Genomic DNA, 20,390 nt, shown 5'->3' with positions numbered 1-20,390 from the left:
GACCTAGGGAAGCACCTGTGCGAGCAGTGGTGGACGAAGCAGAAGCAAGAATGTCGCCTTGAGTAACACAAACATTTGTTAGAATCCAATGCCCCAAAAATCTAAGGATTTCTACGCAAAGTTCGTCCACAGAGGTTGAGTCAGGGCCTAAGATCAGGCTGAAGGGCGTAGTCGATGGACAACAAGTGAATGTTCCTGTACTACCCCTTGTTGGTCCCAAGGGATGGAGGAGGCTAGGTTACCCAAAAGATGGTTATCGGTTCAAGGACGTAAGTTCCCCTATTTTTTTTAGGGTAAGAAGGGGTAGAGAAAATACCTCGAGCCAATGTTTGAGTACTAGGCGCTACGACGCTGAAGCAACCCATGTCATACTCCCAGGAAAAGCTTGAACGATCTTCAACAAAAGAGTACCTGTATCCGAAACCGACAAGTTGCCATAAAGGTTCATTATTCGTTCTGTCATCAGCCCTATCTACGTTTCTACAATGACCTATGACTGGTCTCATTCTTCAACTGCATAGAATTTTGAATTGGTCTGTAATAGGTTCGGTGGTTCTTCGACTTTTTGTGAAAGGGAATATAACTCAGCGGTAATTGACATGTCTTCGTTCCTTTAAGATTGGAGGCTCGAATTCTAGTACCCCATATAGTTTATTATATTGAAAAAATAAATTGACCGAAATATTGATCTTTATCCCGCTATGCTTAGATCTGACTTATATCAACGTTATGATGCTAAAAATTTGATTATTATCCATATGTTGCATCAATGCTACATTAGTGTTTGACTCGAGGTTATTTTTGGGTTAAAAGAAAGTGGTTGTATATGAAATGACAGTCTTCCTATCCTCTCGAAATTATAATTCGAAACCTTTAAATGCATGTTAAAAGTAAAAAGTTGGTAACCAATAATGAAATTTTAATTATAACTACGACTTTTAATCGTAAAAATTAAATAATAAAATTTACACCGTTGAATTATTAAATATGAAATAATAGCATTTAGACACGTGGACGTTTTATTCAATATTACAACAATTTTTTTTTTACTGTTACGGTAGTTTTTGAAACGTTAATTAAGGGTATTCATGGGTTGGGATGAGACGTTTTTTAAATCCAATTTTTTGGATTAGGTTGGTTGTTTTATTCGGGATATTTATTCAGTTTTTTTTTTTTTTTTAATAAAAGTAAAACGTTATAAAATTAACAATAAATTCAGGTCGGTTCAATTTAACCGAATCTAATTTATGGGAACTCGGGAACTGATCTAGTCTATAAAGTTTTCGTTTATTTGAACTCAATCCAATCTGAATCAAATAAGTTCATAACCCAACTCAAACGTACGAACTGAGTTATGTTGATCGAGTTTTTTCCGGGTAATTTTGAAGACGGTTAACATAAAAGAAGGGTAATATTGTAATTTTGTAAAAGTAGAGATATTTTCGAGGACGGAAAAGGTTAAAAAGAAATAATAATTTAGAAGAGAGATAGGAGGAGAGGATGGTAATTTGAGGCATTAGAAAAAAGAGACCTCAGGAATCCAACTCTTTTGTAGTCTTTTTTACACAGTGCTGCCAAAAGGCGAAGCCATACAACTTATTTCAGACCCTTTTGCTATCTTTTTGTTCTCCATTTTCCCCCTTCTCTTCCTGAAATTGCAAGTTTATGAGCTTCCTTTTCTCTCTCTAAAAGTTTTGATTGGAAATGCGGTTTGCCTTTGATGGAGGGCATCGCTTCCAAGGCAAGTAAGGAGAGCTACAATTAGAATTAACAAATTCTAGTATGTTTTTCTAATCTCTCTATCTTTTTCTCTCACTGATGCATGATAATGATGACTTGATTATGATGTTATATTGCTTTATTATTTGTTTGATTAATTTACTCCACTTCCTCACTCTTAGATCTGCATTTCCCTCTGTTCGATGAAGATTCCTTTGCTGAGTTTTCCCATTTTTCTTTCAAAAGCTTGATTCCGTCTGCAATGCTTCTCTGATTTAGCTTCCGTCCAGGTAATTTACTTTCTCCAATCTTATCCTGTTTGGTTTTGAGGAAATGGGTGTTGGGCGAAACGGGAAAAAGGGTACTGTCCTGCTTGAGCTTCACCAGGACGTTGTAGAATTCGACTTTGAATGGTCTCTCTTTCTTCTAATGTTTGAGGAATTTTCGACTTGCTCTTGTTCTTCACTTTTTTGTTGCTGAAAATGCTGATTAAGTCTCGAGAAATGGCGGACTGGTTTAACCCTCTTTTACTTCCGTAATTTTCTCTATGTCGCATGCAAACTTATGTTTAACCCTACTGGTGGGGTTTTGAAGTTAAAAAAGCTCGGTTAGTGTGAAATTTGCCTTTGCAATGAAAACCCATATATGCAAATATTCGTCCGAAAGAGGCGTTAGAGATTCTTTATTGAGCTCATTTAATTTCAGACTAGTTACAAAGTGATAATATGATCTCAACGTGCTGAAGTACGGCCTTGAATTTGGAATTTTATACCCCACGAAAGGAATGGAAATTTTTAGGAGACTGAGATACCAAAATTGTTTTTAAACGGTATTTGATTTTGTTCTACATCACTTTCCAGGATCCATTTGAAGGGGTTATGGCATCCCGGCAAGGTCCAAAGTCAAAAAAATTGGGTTCTGTTAGTACAAGGGTTGCCAAATCGCCTTCAACTTCTACTACCTCTTCATCGAAACAGAATCTGGACACTTCTGTTGATGGTCAGAGCTCTCCAGTATCTTCTTCAGCTCGAAGTAAGCCACAGTACTTTTACTCAGAAAGTGTGCAATTGGATGTGGAGAGATCCAAAGAAAATGTCACAGTCACGGTCCGCTTTCGTCCGCTCAGGTGCATTTTGTTTTTCCAAATTCATCTATAGCTTTGATGATTAGGTTTTCTGCGCTAGTTCTAATGAAAAGTGATTGTTTATATTTGAAAAGTCCAAGGGAGATTCGTCAAGGAGAGGATATTGCATGGTATGCAGATGGTGAAACAATTGTGCGGAATGAGCATAATCCAACTGTAGCATATGCTTATGGTAAATTTTTGAAGTGTTTTCGATACGTTTTGATGTAAGACATTTGTACTCAGTCAAGGCAGAAAGAAAGCAGAAGTAATTTCTTAATTTGCTTACCCCTAAAATTAAAAGATGCACGACGAACAAAAATTAAGAATCATACCCCTATCAATGGTGAAAATGATAATAGTGTTACTGCCAATAATTCCTTAGCATGTTATCCAATTTGTTGAGTTAAAGGCCATGGTGATGGCATGTCTTAATCCTACACTCGTTATTCTAGATTCCTTTATAATGTGATCATCCTCCTGAATGTTCTGTCAAAATTATCAAAATTGTATGTTAGAATCTAAAGTATTTCAAGTTTTATTGATAGGTATGCTTAATGTTTCATATGCCATTCCATATCATATTTAGTATTTACATCCAGTTTCTCTCTTTCCCCACCTAATTTTTGTATTTAATCTCGCAATTCCTCCAAATAGTTATGCAAGATGTACTAATTATTTTTATTGTAGTACTTTTAAATTTTTAATCAATTTATTTGTTGGAAGAAGTCACGATTCTAAATTTTGTTATCATGTCAAAGGTAGTGATCTCACTTCAAATATGTTCTCTTCTTGCTTTTAGATCGAGTGTTTGGTCCTACGACAACTACTCGTAATGTGTATGATATTGCTGCACAACATGTTGTTAGTGGTGCTATGGATGGCGTTAATGGTAAGCAGTATTGATATATTGTTTTGATATTATTTTGCTTTGAAGTTCATTCTATGTGAATAGTTTGAATCATATCTTGTTGTAGGAATGACCTTTGATTTAAGAATATTTGTGTAATCCCATTAAATAAGGGAAGTAGTTGACCGTTACCTAGATTTATTTAGATTTATTGTTACTTAGCATTTAAGGATTCAGTTAGCTTTTCTGTATTATAAAAGATATATGTACCTCTTTGAAATTTAATATGAAAACAGGAAGATAATTTGAGTTTCAACAATAATTAACAATAACTAATTGATTTATTAAGCTTTTTCTAGTTACAATAGTTTTGCACATTTTGCTTAGTTTTACACTTGACCAGAGAGAAAATACATAGTGATGAAGGACAAGGAGTAAAAGAACAACGTATTACATTCTATTAGTTGATCCTGGTTCCTCAAAGCTGCAACCACAATTTCCTATAAAATAAAATAAAGTAAAAAGCTGCAACCATAATTTTGTCTGTCACTATGGTTCGAAGGGAAGTCAAACCCTTTTTTCTTTTGTTTTTACAGTCTTAATGAAGGGCATAACAGTACACATGAGATCACCTGACCAGTACACATGAGATCATTTGGCTTACTAAGAGTAGTCAGAGTATTATAATTACTGATTAAGACTGTTTTCATAAGTGTTTTTCATTAGTGTTAATCTCTATATTGGATATACTTATGAGCATGATATGCTGTTTGAAAAATATGATATTCTGTTTATTTCCTAATCACGTTCCTCCTCTTTCATCCACAGGTACGATATTTGCATATGGGGTGACGAGCAGTGGGAAGACTCACACTATGCATGTAAGATGAAAGACTTATTTCCTTCATTATTTTGTTATTGATCAGTATCTTTACATGAACAAGAACATACGATTTAACAGAAGACGAGAAAAAAAGCCACACCTCAGTATGAAGAAATCTTCTCAAATTCAGCAATGAAATAGATAAATGCCAATTATTCACATACATTTAAGTATTTCATTATTTACATTTTCTTAGGTTTAAACAGGAAAAGGATGCCTTTGACTTTGATTTAAAATGTTACATATTCTAGGATCAACTTTTTATCGCTTGGTCATGAGAGGACATTTCAAGGAGGATCGCAGGCTGTTGTAAATCTAATTAAACCTAATTTGCTTCATACTTTCTCATTAGACTATGAAAAATAAGATTTCTGTAGCTACATAATTGGATTAGATGATGTTGTCATCAAACTTACATAGTTCATACCTCATTTATAGGGTGATCAGAGGTCGCCAGGAATAATACCACTGGCTGTGAAAGATGCATTTAGCATCATCCAAGAGGTAATAATGAAAAAAATTGGATATGGTTTAAATCATAATCTCGAAAGAAATACTTTGTTTAATGTCTTCCTACATCCAGACTCCAAATCGGGAGTTTCTTCTTCGGGTGTCATACCTAGAAATCTACAATGAGGTACATTCCTTTCCATTTAGTTATTTAGTTTCTAATGCTTCATTTTATTTTCACTTCCAATGTTTTAAAAAGCACTCAAGGCAGCAGTACGATGCCTCAAGGCTTACACCTTGAAGGTATAAAAAGAGGCTTATTTCTTTGTTGAGAGAGGCGTAAGCCTCTGTGCAAACGCCTTTTAGATGATAAGGCATATGCCTTGTGTTGGTAGTGGACCATGGGCCCATGTGGTTCATAATGACGTGGTGAATTACCTTCCAGCAGTGCAGTCTTCCAATTTCGTTTGGTGGTGGGGCATCACTGTGATCCCATGCAAATATCAAATAATACATGAAAAGTGCTTTGAAAACTGAAAAGGCATACACAAGAAGTTCAAACGGTTGACTTAAAAGAACAAAAATGCCGGAAGGTTCCTGCTGTGTTATTTTAATATAAAGCTGATAGTAAATGGCTGCATTAGCAAAAGAAAAAAATTTCAAGGTGTTAGTGTAACTATTTGACAGCAAAACAGCAAAAGGGGAGTTATTTCTTTTTTCATTTTCCTAGTGATAGTGATATAGTGGATGAACTTTAGATTGTTATTAACAAAACCTCGATGGACTATTGAATTTTTTTCCTTATTGTTGGAGTATGTAGTGTACTTTTAATGAATATTATAATCTTTAGAATACATAAGGTTCTATGTTTTATGATTTAAATATGTTTCTAAATTTAAAATGAGGCTTACGTCTCATACTGCCTCTAGGCTTACGATTCACCTCTCCATGAGAAAATGCCTTGAGGCCACCTTAAACCTTTTAAAACATTGGTCGCTTCATGTTGAAAACTTTTTTGAGCTTTTGGATTTCTAACGAAAGAATCGAAGTAGTTCAAAATCAGATTTCTACTTAAGTGTTGTAATTTTAATGACACTAATTCTTCATCCCAGGTTGTCAATGATTTGTTGAATCCTGCTGGACAAAACCTAAGAATCAGAGAGGATGCTCAGGTAGTTGCATTTTTTTTTTATTCTTCATTTAATGTTGTATAATGTCATTCAAATGCCAGTTCAAGAGGTTTGAATCTCTCCTTGCTATGAGAATCAGAGCGTATGCTCAGTGGGAGGTTAAAGTTCTCTTAAACGGAATGGTGAAAGAACTTCTTTCACCGTAGTATATGAAGATGCAAGGAGAAGTAATTACACCAAAACCATTTAGACTTTCAAGAGTTTCGAATCTCTCCTTGGAAACCACTTGTTACTTTAATTCCCCCCCTTCTCTCTCTACTGTTCTTATAGTGAATATCAGATACTAGGTGCCCTCGTACTAACCTTCATGGCTTACCTCCACAAGCATACACACCCACATTTGCATCACTCTCTCACTCTTTGCACATATAATCCCTCAACTCTCATACGAAATCGCTCCTCTACTTCTACTTAGACTCACAGCTATTCCTCTTGACCAAACTGAAATACAATGGATGTTTTCCACTCCTCTCAATACTCTCCGCCCAAATACTTCACTTGTTCAGGAAATTTTGATGTGACCTTATCAAACACTTCTCGGGAAGCTTCTTCTACATTTTCCCCTTTCCTCTAAATTAGCAACTTTTGTTCACCCAAAGAAACCATTGTTGGGTGTACACTTAAAATTGCCGTTTGTTCTAGAATGACACCTTCATTTCATATCACAGATGGATTTGAGGATGAATGGCCGACTCCTTTTGAAGTTGGAGTCAATGCTACTTCCCCCACCCATTTTTCTATTTGGAAAGGTCCATAGTACATGGGAACTGGTTTCTTGTTCCCTATATTTGCCACTTGGGTTGTTTTGGCTTCCAGTCATAGAAAAGATGCTGAAAAAGCTGGAAAGTATCCAACTTTCAAGAGGGAGGTTTGCATTGTGATAATACTGATTTTATGTCCCAAGCTACTATATTTTCTTATTTTCTCATGCCAATAAAGGGGTCTGTCACAATCTTAAAATATCAAGTCAAAAACTTAAAATAGTAAGCTACTGTATTTTCTCATACCATAGGCTTCAATAAGTGAAACAAAAATTTTCGGCATGGAGGATGGAAGAGGAGCCTTCTTGTCACAATCTTAAAATAATAAGCCAAAAACTTCAAGAAAAGAATCTTCAAGTGCACCATCCTCACTGAAAAACACAGGTTCGATGAATGAATCCACTGCTCAAGCTTACCTTGAATACAACATTAGAGGTGTCTGCATGTGAAGGAGAAGTAAGCTTAAATAGGGTGAGGGTCCTTTGTAGAGTGAAGGAACACCTTCTGTTGGTCCTATATCTTGAGCCGAAGGGGAGAAGACAAAATGGTTGTTCTACCCCCTTGCCCAATTAGAAGAATATCATGCTATTTTCAAATTGGAGATGGGATAAGTGAATTTTCTCTCGGCCCACATGAAAGACATCCACTGTAGACACCAACTTGCCAATGACGTGACAACTACAAGGATGGAAAGGGGATAAAAGATTTATTTGTCTCACGACATCTTTGGCATAGATTCTCCTCCTAGGTTTACTATCGATTAGAATGGAGAAATTTGCTATTTGAAGGCAGTTCGACGTCTAGAATCCTATTTCCACCCAAGGCCTTCTTCCAAGACACTTTGTCCAAAAAGTGTCAGTCTGTGTGATCAAAGGCTTTCTCAAAGTCAATCTTAAAAATAAACTCTCCACCTTACAATCCTCGCTATCTTCAAAATTTATTTTCCTTTAACTAGGGCTCCTTGATATTCCTAGAAAGTACTAGAGAGCTCTTTCCTAAATCTGTCAATCAAAACCTTGGCAATGATCTTATGAAGGCTAGTGACATGGCTTATGGCTGTAAAGGTGCATTCATTGCAGAAGTACATCCAAGGGTCTCAATCATCGCCTTTGGAGCTGGCAATTTGCTTGTTCTATTTGGGATAGTTTTTAAGAATTTTACAGGGTTTGTTGCCTTGTAATGGACTGTTCTATCTTTAGGAGATTTCGTTTCTGTACCCACAGTTTCATTACAAGGGACAATTTCTTTTGCATGTGGTTTTTGTCTGTTTTATGAAGTATTTAGCTTGAAAGGAATACTAGGATATTTAGAGGAGTTAATAGGTCTTGAGGAGAGGTTTGCACTCTGCCTAGATTTAGTATTTCTCTTTGGGCTTCCTGTTCCAAGGTTTATTATTATTTTCTTTTGTAATTATTCATTAGACATGATTCTCTTTGGTTGAAGCCCTTAGTTATTTAGTTAGTCTGCTCCTTTTGTTTGGCCATTGTTGTTGTAAGTCCCTTGACTCTCTTTCATGTCTTCTCAATGAAAGATTTGGTTATAGAGAGAGAAAAGAAAAAGCTGGGCCAAATGCAAATGGTTGTCTTACCATATGGTTAAACTTCTTCATTTTTGGATTCATTTATCTTTTGCATTGTATGCGTCAATGAGGACTAATATAAATCTTAACTTCTTGACAGTTTTCTTTATTTTCATATTCTACTTGCTTGCAACCATGATATTCACTCCACCAATAGAGAGATTATGTTAATCATCATATGAATGTGGAAACTCTTTGCATTTATTTTTACGTTGATGTTACTAGGGCACCTTTGTAGAAGGAATTAAGGAAGAAGTTGTATTATCTCCAGCTCATGCACTTTCACTTATTGCAGCGGGAGAAGGTAAGAATCCTCGATAGCCTATTTCGTTTTATGGAAAAGCAATAGGATCCTAATATTGCACGATGATTTATTTCTCTTGCAACATTCATTCTAGGTGCCTATTTGGAAATGAGTCATGATAGTTTTTCTTTATTAGATTTTTAGATGCTTAAAGTTGTATCAAATATGGTTGGATTAAGAGTAGGGATGATAAAGTTCCTTACCATTGATGTGAGCAGGTGGAAAATCTTCATTTAAAATGAGAACGAGTTTGAGATTGGAGAGAATTTTAGTCTCCAATTTAACTTGAGGAATGAAAATGGAGAATTATTTACCATTTCTAGGACCCAGCTCTGGTCTTGATTGAAACCTATTGTCATTATTCTATTTATTTATTCATTATTTTTAGGTTAAATTACAAGTTTAGTCCCAAAACATTCCAATTCATGTCTACTCTCTGAACTTTAAGAGTATCTAATAAGTCCATAAACTTTTGATTTCATGTAGATACCTAAACTTTAGAAATGTCTAGTAAGTCCATGAGCTTTCAGTTTTATGGCTAATAGGCTCCTGATATATTAAATTTTTTAAAATGAATTAATATTATATGTAGAGTACTTAGAGAGATAAATTTTATGTATATTTTATTGCCCTAATAAATACCCATTTACAAATAAGGAAATAATTTTCCAGCACTCTATTATAAAGTGAATACTATACTGCTTCACCAAAAACAAAAAATGACCAAGAAAATCAATGCTTCCCCTCAAAAAATGACCAAACAATAATTTACAGTAGGGGTCATCTTTGAAGGACTTCTATCTTCATTATGGTAATCATAATCTTTTGAAGCTAAAAAATCACGGTGATTTTGGAAGTTATTTCTGAGAACTATATTCTATTAAGTTATAAAAAATCAGTTGAAACAGGTTTATCATTCTTTGAAGTTGTATTTCTTATAAATTATTGGTTTGCTGATGGTAGTTTCCCAATTGTCTTAACTTTTACTTACTACTTAATCATCTTTCTGTAAAAATTATTCTGTATAGTTTTCAAACAGCCCATAGCCGTACTCTTCTGTTTTCTGGGCTATTTTGGATGACTATCGTATAGATTGTTTTGCTGACAATTGCTTCCAGGCATTTTATTTTTGGTATATGTTTATTTATAAAGGCTAATCCTTTTAACCTTTTTTATCTACTGTTTCACAAGTATGACTATTCATTTTTTCGTGAATAGAAGTTGTTGCATCTGTTTGTTATTATGATACTATTGTTCATGACAGTTTTCACTTTGTGATAAACTTTTAATTGTTGCCTACAGAACACAGACATGTTGGGTCTACAAATTTCAATTTGTTAAGCAGCAGAAGCCATACAATATTTACGTTGGTAATTTTTTTTACCTTAATGGAAGCATGACGCAACCTTGATTGATTTTATTCTCTTTTCTGATCAGCTATTCAAGTGTCATTCTTCCCCACCTTCTATTCGATAACTTTAGACCTGATCTTGCTACACCCTCCCTTATTCTTGCTTGCAGAAGTACACCTGCAGTGAGTGGTATATTATTATGGTGATATCATTCTTGTATTGAACGTTGCCCTTTTTCTTCATTGGTGAAGGCTTCTTTTTTTCCTTTTTAATTTGTATAAATAATAAGAGTCTGAGATATAAATATTATAGACAAAAAGGAAAACATAATAAGGGCAAGGGGCTGAGAGAACCCCTTCCCAAGAAAAAATAAATAAAAAAGGCCTTCCAATTTTTAATAATCATGGTAAGGCTGTAGGTACACCAAAACTCTTTTTGACTTGAACTCCATCAAGAAGCCAAGTGTTGTATAAATAAACATAAGACACTTCTGAACTCTGAAGTTTCCTCAGAAGATTCTAAGGTTCATCGGTGAAGGCTTTTTACTTGTTGGTAGTTATGATCTCTTTTAAAGAGTTTTCAATTAGGCAAGAGGCAGGAGTCAGGACCTCCTTCCTTGAGATGTTAACTCTTTTTATGGAGTCATATGAAAGTTATTATATATGTTGGTCATTTCATTCATATCTTGGCTCAAGATTTGATTCCACATATGCCTTACTAAAGAATACCTGGTCTTCTTTCTTGGTTCTACGTTCTTGTAGTGTTGTACTCAATTTTATTTCAGGACATGTTATCCAAGAATTGTGATACCTTCTTGTTATTCAGCAATACTTTGTCATATTTGAGAATATCAAGTTTAAAATGACTATATGCAGAGAATTTTTTGGCCTTTAATTCAAGCCTTCAGCATTCTAACTTCCTAGCTTTCATGTTTACAAAAGAAATTTTCTGCTGTTAAATTCCTTTGAATATGTCTAGCCTCCTTCTCGGACATGGAGCGTTGTCAAGCTAATGATAATACTTTGATCCGTTTTGATTATTAGTTAATCTAGAGACTTTTCATTTCTGTAACTTCTATTACTCCTATTTCTTTCTTTCTTTTTTTTTTTTTTTCTTAAAAGAAATACCACACTTTCAATAAGACAAATCAAAGAATGCAAAGAACAGTAGTAAAAAGACTATTCCAGTATGCTGATGAGGCCGATTGAATAATTTCTGGACATCAGTCAAAATACTGTTCCGCTAATAAGGTCACTTGTTCTGGACTGAATCATTTACTTCCTATTTCTAAGAAGAAAGATTAATGAGCCATGCATGTTGTTCAAAGGGGCTGCCTAATTGATCAAGAGCTTATAGGTTGATATGTGAATGCCTTTATTTCTCATACTTCCATATTTTTTTAAAATTATTCTTCTGTAGGCATTGTTGGGGTGGGGGGGCTATTACCTAGAAATATGAAAATATGAATGCCTTGATTTCTCATGCTTCCATACTTTTTTGAAACTATTCTTCTGTAGGAACTGTTAGGTGGGGGACTAGTTTACCTAGGAATATGAAAATAATGGTTCATTGTATTTGTTTCTGCTAATTGAATAAAAGTGCTAGTCTAAAGGCGAGGGAAATTGTTGATAACTAATAAGAACTAATATATTGACTAACCTTTTTTTTTATTTTTATAAGAAACATATATGTATCTTCCTCTTGACAATGTACTAGAATATAGGTAAATGACAATGTACTAGAATATAGGTAAATAAGTACTATCGATGATTGTACCTTCGATTTAAGTTCTCTGTTTTTCCGTGTTCTTATTATGGTCACAACACCCAGTTGATATGCTTAAATGGATCTGGAATTTTGTTTAGTTGAACTAATTTTTTGGGCATTACCTTGTGATTTATGTTGGTAAGATCCTCTTGGCCGTTTTTTTTTTTTTATTATTGTTTTGGCAAATGATGCCATTTTTTTTTTTATTTTTTTTTATTGAATTTTATTTATGAACTTCTTAAGTTTATTTATTTATTTATTTATTATTTGTTTGTTTGAATGCAAGACCTTTTTTTTTAATTTTTTTTTTTTTTTAACAAGAGTAGTCATCATTGAGTTGATGAAATAGTTTTTTTCAATCTTGTGAACAGACTATAGAGAGCAGCCCATGTGGTGAAAGCAGCGAAGGAGAATCTGTAAACCTATCTCAACTGGTATGAAACTAACTTCTTCAAAGTTTAATTTTGAATTAACTATTTATGTGATTATCTTCTAGTGTATATCAATTGTCTGCCATTTTTTGTAACTTTTCCTACATCTTACTTATACCTGCAGAACCTCATCGATCTGGCAGGTTCTGAGAGCTCAAAAGCTGAAACTACTGGGATAAGGCGAAAAGAGGGATCATATATTAATAAAAGTCTGCTAACTCTTGGAACTGTGAGCCTCTTAAATATTATCTTTCTAAATCAAACTTTTAGTATCTTACTGCTGTTTGTTTGTATGGGTTGTCGTTTATAATTATAACCTTATTCTGTTCTAATCTTCTGACTTCTATTTGATACTTCTACAAATTATGCTATAACTTCTTAGGCAAGAAAATCAGTATGGTCTAAATAGATAGTTCCTTGCTGTGTCAGTGCTTTCCTGATCCCATTTTTCTCATAATTTTATTTGAGCAAAGCTTTTGATCTCCAACCTTGATCCTCAGATGATCTCTAGATTTTCAGACAGAAACTTTCCTTGATAAGGATCAAGATAGAGGATAAAATCTTGGGTGGAAAAAGAAAAGAAGACGTGACATTTTTTTAAATCTCTAGGGCAGAAAGTTCTTTCGTTATAGTGTCCAATCACATCCTATCAAGGAAGAGAGTCAGTCAAGCTATTGAAGAACTCCACCTCCATACTTGGAGTTGAAGATAAGGGAAGAAGGAAGAAAGAGAGATGCTATCTTTGAGTTTGATCTCGGAAAATATGGCGACTTTGTTGATTTGGGACTCCCTTGATGCCAAGGGGGGAAGAGCAGAAATGCTTGGGCAGAAATGGACGAAATGGGTTTCAAATAGTGTAAGGAATTCCGATTTCTCATCCTAATCAATCATGAACCTTTTGGAAAATCTTTAGATGGTTAAAATGAGGTGACGTCCTCGCTCATTCTTAGTGTGGGTCTTTTGGAATAGGCTTCGAAGAGGAGGGGGTGGGGGTAGGAAATAATGTTTTCTTGTTGCAGTGGAGAGGATAATGTTGAAATGAGTTATTTGCAATTTTCAGACAATATTTACGTTTCCGGTTGAGGAGAGATCGAGAAAAGATTTCCATGATCAAGGGTGATAAAAATCTTCCATGTTCCAATTGGATTTGATTGTAAAGATTAATTTTATGAAGACAGCCAGTAAACATTATTGGAGGAGTTTGTCATAGTTTTTGGTCGTTATATTTCTTGCTAGCCCTTCAAATGTTCTAATTCTGTTATGAGGCAAAACTTCTTCCTCGTATATTTCTATCCTTTTCTTCTTTTTTTTGTTTTTTTTAATAAGAAGTCACTTACAGAACAAACTAACTAGGCTGCATACAGAAAATGCTGACCTAGACAACCGAAGGAGGTACCAAAACAATCTTATAGGATAGAGCTCCCGTGTTAATGATAAAAAAAACAAAGGAACATTACAAAATCATTAAGCCGCAGAAGGCCGCGAAGTGGAAGAATTATTGAATGTGGCCACCACAATTTAGTTATCTCTCTTAATGATTGGAAACAGGTTTGAGATTTGTGTGCCTAATGATCAACTGTTTGTTAGGTTTAAAATGCTTTTTTGTGGACATTAGTTACCAGACCTTTTTGTAATTATGAGTTTGATCTTATTTTGTTGGATTGAATTCCTATCAAATATCAGTTGTACCAATTCACTTGCGTCCCTACCAAATATCAAAAAAGGACAAAGTAGGAAACCTCAACTTAAAACTAGGGGAGGTTAGTTCTGAACAAGATCTATTCTGTAGGTTGTACAACTGTATCCTTGAGTTTGAAGCAGAACTGACGGAGGTTATAGAGTATTCAACCAGATCATTTAATGGCATGGGGTCTTATTTACTTTAAAATAAAAAAACAAAACTTTGAGCACCTTATTTACTTGATATCCTTTCCTCTCAAGAAAATAAGTAGATATTTTTCCCTGAGATTAATCTTCCATGTATTTATTTTGTTCCTCTAGGCTGGAGGGAGTCCAAAAAGGAATTTCTAAGGTAGAAAATAGTTCTAGTAATCACACATTAATTTTCTTAGGAGCACTAATCTAATCAAATTTGGTACCCACAATTAGTGCTTTTTCACAGCTTTGGTTGTCATGCTGGATTTACTTGACTCTACCACCAACTATGATTTGTCATTTGATGTAAACGACATTAACTTAGTCGATGGTGATTGTCTGGCGTCAGGTCATTTCAAAGCTAACAGATGGAAGGGCCAATCATATACCATACCGAGACTCCAAACTTACCAGACTTCTTCAGTCTTCACTTAGTGGTCATGGGCGTGTGTCTGTAAGGATTTTTATACCTTATTATCTGAATGAATATTATTTTAAGTATATACAAAGATGTTCTCTAGATTTTATTGGCGAAATAAAACATCATAAACCAAATGAATCTGTGTTTGTATTTACAGCTTATTTGCACAGTTACTCCCGCATCAAGTAGTTCAGAAGAGACGCATAATACATTGAAATTTGCACATCGTGCAAAACACATTGAAATTCAAGCAGCACAAAATAAGGCAGGTGTTTATTTAGTAGAAAACTTATTTGCTTCTAAATTCATGTTTGATTGTTAAACCAGCTGGTTAACTCGGGAAAAATGTCGCTGATTTCTCAAACCTGCAGATTATTGATGAGAAATCACTTATAAAAAAATATCAGAATGAGATTCGATGTTTAAAGGAAGAGTTGGATCAACTAAAGAGGGGAATTGTGACCGTTCCTCAACTTAGAGATTCTGAAGACGACATTGTGCTCCTGAAGCAAAAGGTACCATTATATTTTAAGTGCTGTACCAACTCTTTGGGACTTTGTTTCTCTGTATTGTATGTTTAAGTTTGTGGTCTTAATTAGCAAGAGGAGTTATCATTGATGAACAAATCTTCGATAAACAAAATTTTCGTATTCTTTTAGATAGATAGACATTTCATTGATAAATATAATATACAGTAGAGAGGGTGGAAGGGGATGGAAAAAAAGCTGGAGTTAAATCATGGTTTGGCAACTTTATGTTAACTAACTTAATAATGGGGTATCCACTGTTGATGACCTTTTTTTTCAGAAAAAAAAAAAAAAAACATAAAAGCTCATTGATTGTGGAAGAGTGAGGTGGGGCATGGTATCATGGATATTGAAAAATAATAATATGCTTGTATACATTACTATTAAAAAAAATTGAGCCTGTATTCCAGAAGTCATGTTTCATTATAAATGGTTATGGTGCAATGATGTTTAACAGAATATTCATTTACTTCCATTTCTCCCTCAAGACATGGTGTTTGACTTGAACTATTTCTTTTGTTGTGTTCCTATGCATAAAGTTAGAAGATGGTCAATTCAAGCTACAATCAAGACTGGAACAGGAGGAAGAAGCTAAAGCTGCTTTGTTGGGCAGAATTCAACGTCTGACAAAGTTAATTTTGGTCTCCACAAAGGAATCACAATCATCAAGGTTTCCTCATCGACCTGGTCTTAGGAGAAGGCATTCTTTTGGGGAGGAGGAAGTATGTACCTATTTCCCTAAGATGTTATTCACTATTAGCAATTAATATGAGTGTGATTACTTTAATGCTTATTACTCTCAATATAATTATAGTTTAAATGCTTTGGGCTTTTGAATTCTCTTATATTTGTCCATCTATTTTCTCTGAGTGCTTATCTACATGTGGGCAGCTAGCTTACCTGCCACACAAGAGGCGAGACCTAATTTTAGATGATGAAAACATTGATTTGTCTGCTTCCATCGAGAGTAATAGTGAAGCCAATGATGATACTGTAAAGGAGGAGAAGAAGACCCGAAAGCATGGCCTACTAAACTGGTTAAAATCTCGGGTATGTGGTATTTTGATACTGAGTTTTGCTGTTATTATCATCTCTTTTTTTCTTTTTTTTGCTTAATATTTCATTTTTGTCAGTGTCTAGATCTTATGCATTGATTATTGAAATTCATTGGTTAATGATTGTTATGATGCTTGACCTGCATCATGTCTGTTTCAATAAAATATCTTTTATACATATGTACGTCCATGCATATTTGATGGTATTGTAGAAAGTTTATCAGGCAATTTCGTGAAAAGCTTTCGACAACTTCACTGCTCAGACATATTTCAATACAAATGTTATAAAATAACTTTCTATTACAGTAATCTTGGCTATATATTTAATCATCTTCTAGGGTAGGTCATTGAGTTCAAGCCTGACCTAAATAGCAGGAATTGTTGTATTTATTAATCCAACCCTAAATTTAAAAACGTGAATTATTCACAAAAAAAAAAAAAAATAATAAAAATAAAAATAAAAATAACCCTGCTATTAAGCGTATGGACTCACTTTGGTTTTCTCTTCCCTGGAAAGTTTTGGAGTACTTTCCTTCCTTATAAGCTGCATAACACAGAAAGTCGCCTACTTCATTTTTTCTCATGAATCCTTCTTAAACTTCTTTTTCCATATTTAATTAATTCTACTGAGTTTGTAACTTGTATGTACCAGGAAATTTGAAGTTGCACTTTTGACAGTGCCTGATTCTTTATGAATCTACTGCTACTTGAGCTTTGAGTATTCTGATGTCCGGATTATATTCTCAACTTGAATATTCATATGATTGTCTAATTATATTATTTTTGTTGCATTTTCTATATCGTATTCATAATGATAGTTTATTGTATATGTTTTAAAGCTTTTTATTTACCACCCTGGATCAGAAACGAGATAGTGGCTTGGGAACTTTATCAAACACAAGTGATAGGTCAAGTGGAATAAAGTCAACTAGCATTCCTTCAACACCTCGAGCTGATCCAAATAATGTTCCCACAGAGTCCAGATTATCCCCTTCTATACAAACAGAAAGCTCCCCATCTGCAGATCTCTTATCTGACGCCAGAGAGGTGAAAGAAGCTCGAGAGGAAAATATTTTCGATCAAGAGACACCATTGGTACGTATGTGACAGCGTTTCATTTTGAGAGATCTATTTCACGTGAGTCATTTGTCGCTTTTGTATGCTTTCTCTAATATTCATGATGGAATAATTTGAACATCTTTCATTGGAGAAACAAAGGAAGGTTTCTTGGGTAATAATTGCAAGTTAGTCCAATCCTTAGACACCAGCATAGCCCGTGATGCGCTTCCCCAAAAGTTTTAATGATATATTTTTAAAAAATATTTTGGCATATACACTAGATTGTTCGTCTTTAGTTAGATTTCTTCCTTGGAACCACAACTTCTGTAACCAAAAGAAAATTTCAGATTAGTTAGTGAAAGAGAAAAGTAAAGAGGTACAAACAAGAGTGATGCAGAAGTAGAAGTAGAAGTACAAATAATCCTGCTGTCCTACTCTCTTTGTTAAAATAAATGAAATCAAGTGTATCATTTCTTCCCATGTGCACATTCTTATTGATTTTTTTGTTCCGTAAAGAAATTTCAGTAAATGATCTTTGAATTATGAGCTTATATTTCTGCCTAAATAATAAGTTCCCCAGAATGTGGATTAATAATTATTCTTGCGAGTATTATTGCATAGAATATCTAAGGATTACAAATTCCTTCCTTATTTTGAAAATAAATGTAATATTCATTTTTCTGCAAAAAAAATACTTAGTTCTCCATATACCTTTTAAAAAAAGCTTATTGTTCTCCATTCCATGATTATAACAGTATTTTTCTTATTTCAAAATGAATTCATCTGTTTTGCCAGACTAGCATAAAATCAAGCGATCAGATTGACCTTCTAAGGGAGCAGCAAAAAATTTTGTCCGGAGAGGTGGCACTCCATTCAAGTGCTTTGAAGCGTTTGTCAGATGAAGCTGCAAGAAACCCCCAGAAAGACCAAATTCATGTAAGAGTTTATTTTCCTAAAGCTACATGTTTAGATTCCATCTATGTGTCAGAGACTTTAGTCTTATGGTTCTTCTACTATGAAGCTTGCGATGAAAGGGTTAAAAGATGATATCAGCGCCAAGAATCAACAGATAGCATTTCTCGAAAAGAAAATTGCAGATGCTTCACCAAATAAAATCACAGACTTGGAAATAATGCAAGTAAGGTCTTTAATAGTTTTTGTACATTAAATTTTCTTTTAAGAACGAGCCACCTCAGTTTTGCTTAAGCAAACCTGCGTGCTTGTCTTAATGATGCAGGAAATTGATGAACTGACTGCACAGTTGAACGAGAAGTCGTTTGAACTTGAGGTGACTAATGAATTGATTAATACAAATGATCTCAAAATTGTGTTTCATATTTGAAATAATTGAAGATGTTTCCCATAAATGGTTATTATTTTTCTTGTCTGTGGACCATGGCAAAACACATAAAAAATTCAAGTCGACTGACGCTTTGGTGGCTAAAGTGGGTTTTCTCCATCCACTAGTCTTTAGTTTAGCCAACTTTGTTGTATTCCTATGATATTTGGGTCATCATTACAAATAAATTTTTAAAGATAGAAGTCATGAAAAAGGGGGCATCTATTTCTCCCATGTGTGCCTAAAATATGTATAGTAAGTCTGCTCATGCCAATATGAATATGAACTTTCTCGTTCTATTGAATTATAGGTTAAAGCTGCAGATAATCGTATCATTCAGGAGCAGCTAAACCAAAAGGTAAAATATCCTACATTTTATTGAGCTAGCTTCTCCATAAGTCATTATTACACGTTATGGTTGTGCCTAACATTCTTCCATCAGATCTCTGAATGTGATGGACTACAAGAAACTGTAGCCTCCTTAAAGCAACAGCTAGCGGACACACTTCAATTGCAAAATATGCCGAAAGATGAAAGATTAGCACAGGTATCTTCCTGAGTTGCTCTGTGTTAAGAACTTTTTTCCAGTTAGATTTTTGTTTTCCGATGTGCCAATCTCCAATTTTTCTGCTGCTCGGTTTTGTGAATCATATTTCCAAATGTTATATTCTTCTACATTCAACTTATTCAAGTTGAATTGTGTTACAAAATAAAAATAAATACATAATGAAAAAGTTAATACTGTTCTTCCCCTATGAAAGGCAACTGAGATCGATGATCTGAAGCATAAATTGGCTGAAGTAACGGAGTCAAAAGAGCAGTTAGAGCTGAAAAACCAGAAACTTGCAGAGGAGAGTTCATATGCTAAGGGTTTAGCCTCAGCTGCAGCTGTTGAACTCAAAGCCTTATCAGAAGAAGTTGCCAAGCTCATGAATGAAAATGAGAGACTTGCTTCTGAACTTGCTGCATCCAAGAGCTCCCCTTCCCAGAGAAGATCGTCTATTGGGATGCGGAATGGTCGGAGAGAGGTTATTTCGAAGCGCTCCATCGACACTGGCCCATCTGCTGCAGAACTGAAGAGAGAACTGGCCGTAAGTAAGGAGAGAGAGCTATCTTATGAAGCTGCTCTTCTTGAAAAGGATCATAGAGAAGCCGAACTTCAGCAAAGGGTTGAGGAATCAAAGCAGAGAGAAGCTTATCTAGAAAATGAACTTGCGAACATGTGGGTGCTAGTTGCAAAATTGAAAAAATCACATAGAAACGACACCGATGGTCACTCGACTAGAGACACACTCGACGATGACAGTTTGATATGAAGCAACTGTAAACATTTCAGATAGAAATAATCAATGATGTTGCTGTTTGTTTGTGTGTGTGTGAGGCTGAGCGAGAGTGACAGTGATGTAAAAAAATGGTGTTGTGCACCATCACATTGGTGTATTTGTGTATAACGAGGTAGGGCTGCTTTTATTCATCAGAAAAAGATCTCTTCTTCATTGCTTGTTTTATGAGAAAGAATTCATTTTCAATGTAAATGTAGGCCATGGCATGCTATATGCTTCGTGCATGTATGTTGAGTATGGCCTGTTTATCTTTTGGCTTAAGGTCATTGTAACGTTCATTTACAGGTTTCTTGCACGGATGGGGATGGAAATCTAACCAAAAAAATTTAACCACGAACCAAAATTTTAAGGTAAGAATCCTT

The 20,390-nt window shown here is 34.6% G+C and overlaps 1 protein-coding gene and 1 long non-coding RNA gene across 3 annotated transcripts; both read left to right on the top strand.

The window, feature by feature from the left end:
* The first annotated feature begins 1,585 nt into the window (after positions 1-1,585).
* LOC111465916 (kinesin-like protein KIN-7K, chloroplastic) lies at positions 1,586-20,289 on the top strand. 2 transcript variants are annotated; one of them, XM_023110385.1, is made up of 25 exons: positions 1,586-1,745; positions 1,902-2,009; positions 2,580-2,845; positions 2,938-3,035; positions 3,645-3,734; positions 4,521-4,573; positions 5,014-5,079; positions 5,159-5,212; positions 6,138-6,197; positions 8,781-8,859; positions 10,162-10,229; positions 12,350-12,412; positions 12,534-12,638; positions 14,634-14,738; positions 14,863-14,970; positions 15,077-15,220; positions 15,772-15,954; positions 16,124-16,282; positions 17,152-17,382; positions 18,142-18,282; positions 18,368-18,484; positions 18,584-18,634; positions 18,996-19,043; positions 19,128-19,232; positions 19,447-20,289. In XM_023110385.1, the coding sequence occupies exons 3-25, from the start codon at positions 2,598-2,600 to the stop codon at positions 19,999-20,001; spliced, it is 2,931 nt and encodes a 976-aa protein (XP_022966153.1). In that variant the 5' UTR covers positions 1,586-1,745; positions 1,902-2,009; positions 2,580-2,597; the 3' UTR covers positions 20,002-20,289. The 2 variants fall into 2 exon arrangements, with proteins under 2 accessions (XP_022966153.1, XP_022966152.1); XM_023110384.1 differs by having other exon boundaries at positions 1,586-1,780.
* LOC111466160 lies at positions 6,204-8,522 on the top strand. Its single transcript, XR_002714338.1, has 2 exons — positions 6,204-6,382; positions 6,486-8,522. It is a non-coding gene; the product is annotated as an uncharacterized LOC111466160 (long non-coding RNA).
* Positions 20,290-20,390: the final 101 nt, after the last annotated feature.

This window comes from Cucurbita maxima, unplaced genomic scaffold, assembly GCF_002738345.1.
Source record: "Cucurbita maxima cultivar Rimu unplaced genomic scaffold, Cmax_1.0 Cma_Scf00030, whole genome shotgun sequence".
Lineage (NCBI taxonomy): Eukaryota > Viridiplantae > Streptophyta > Magnoliopsida > Cucurbitales > Cucurbitaceae > Cucurbita > Cucurbita maxima.
Note: the sequence above shows the minus strand (reverse complement) of the source record. Positions and strands in the feature narration are given on the sequence as shown.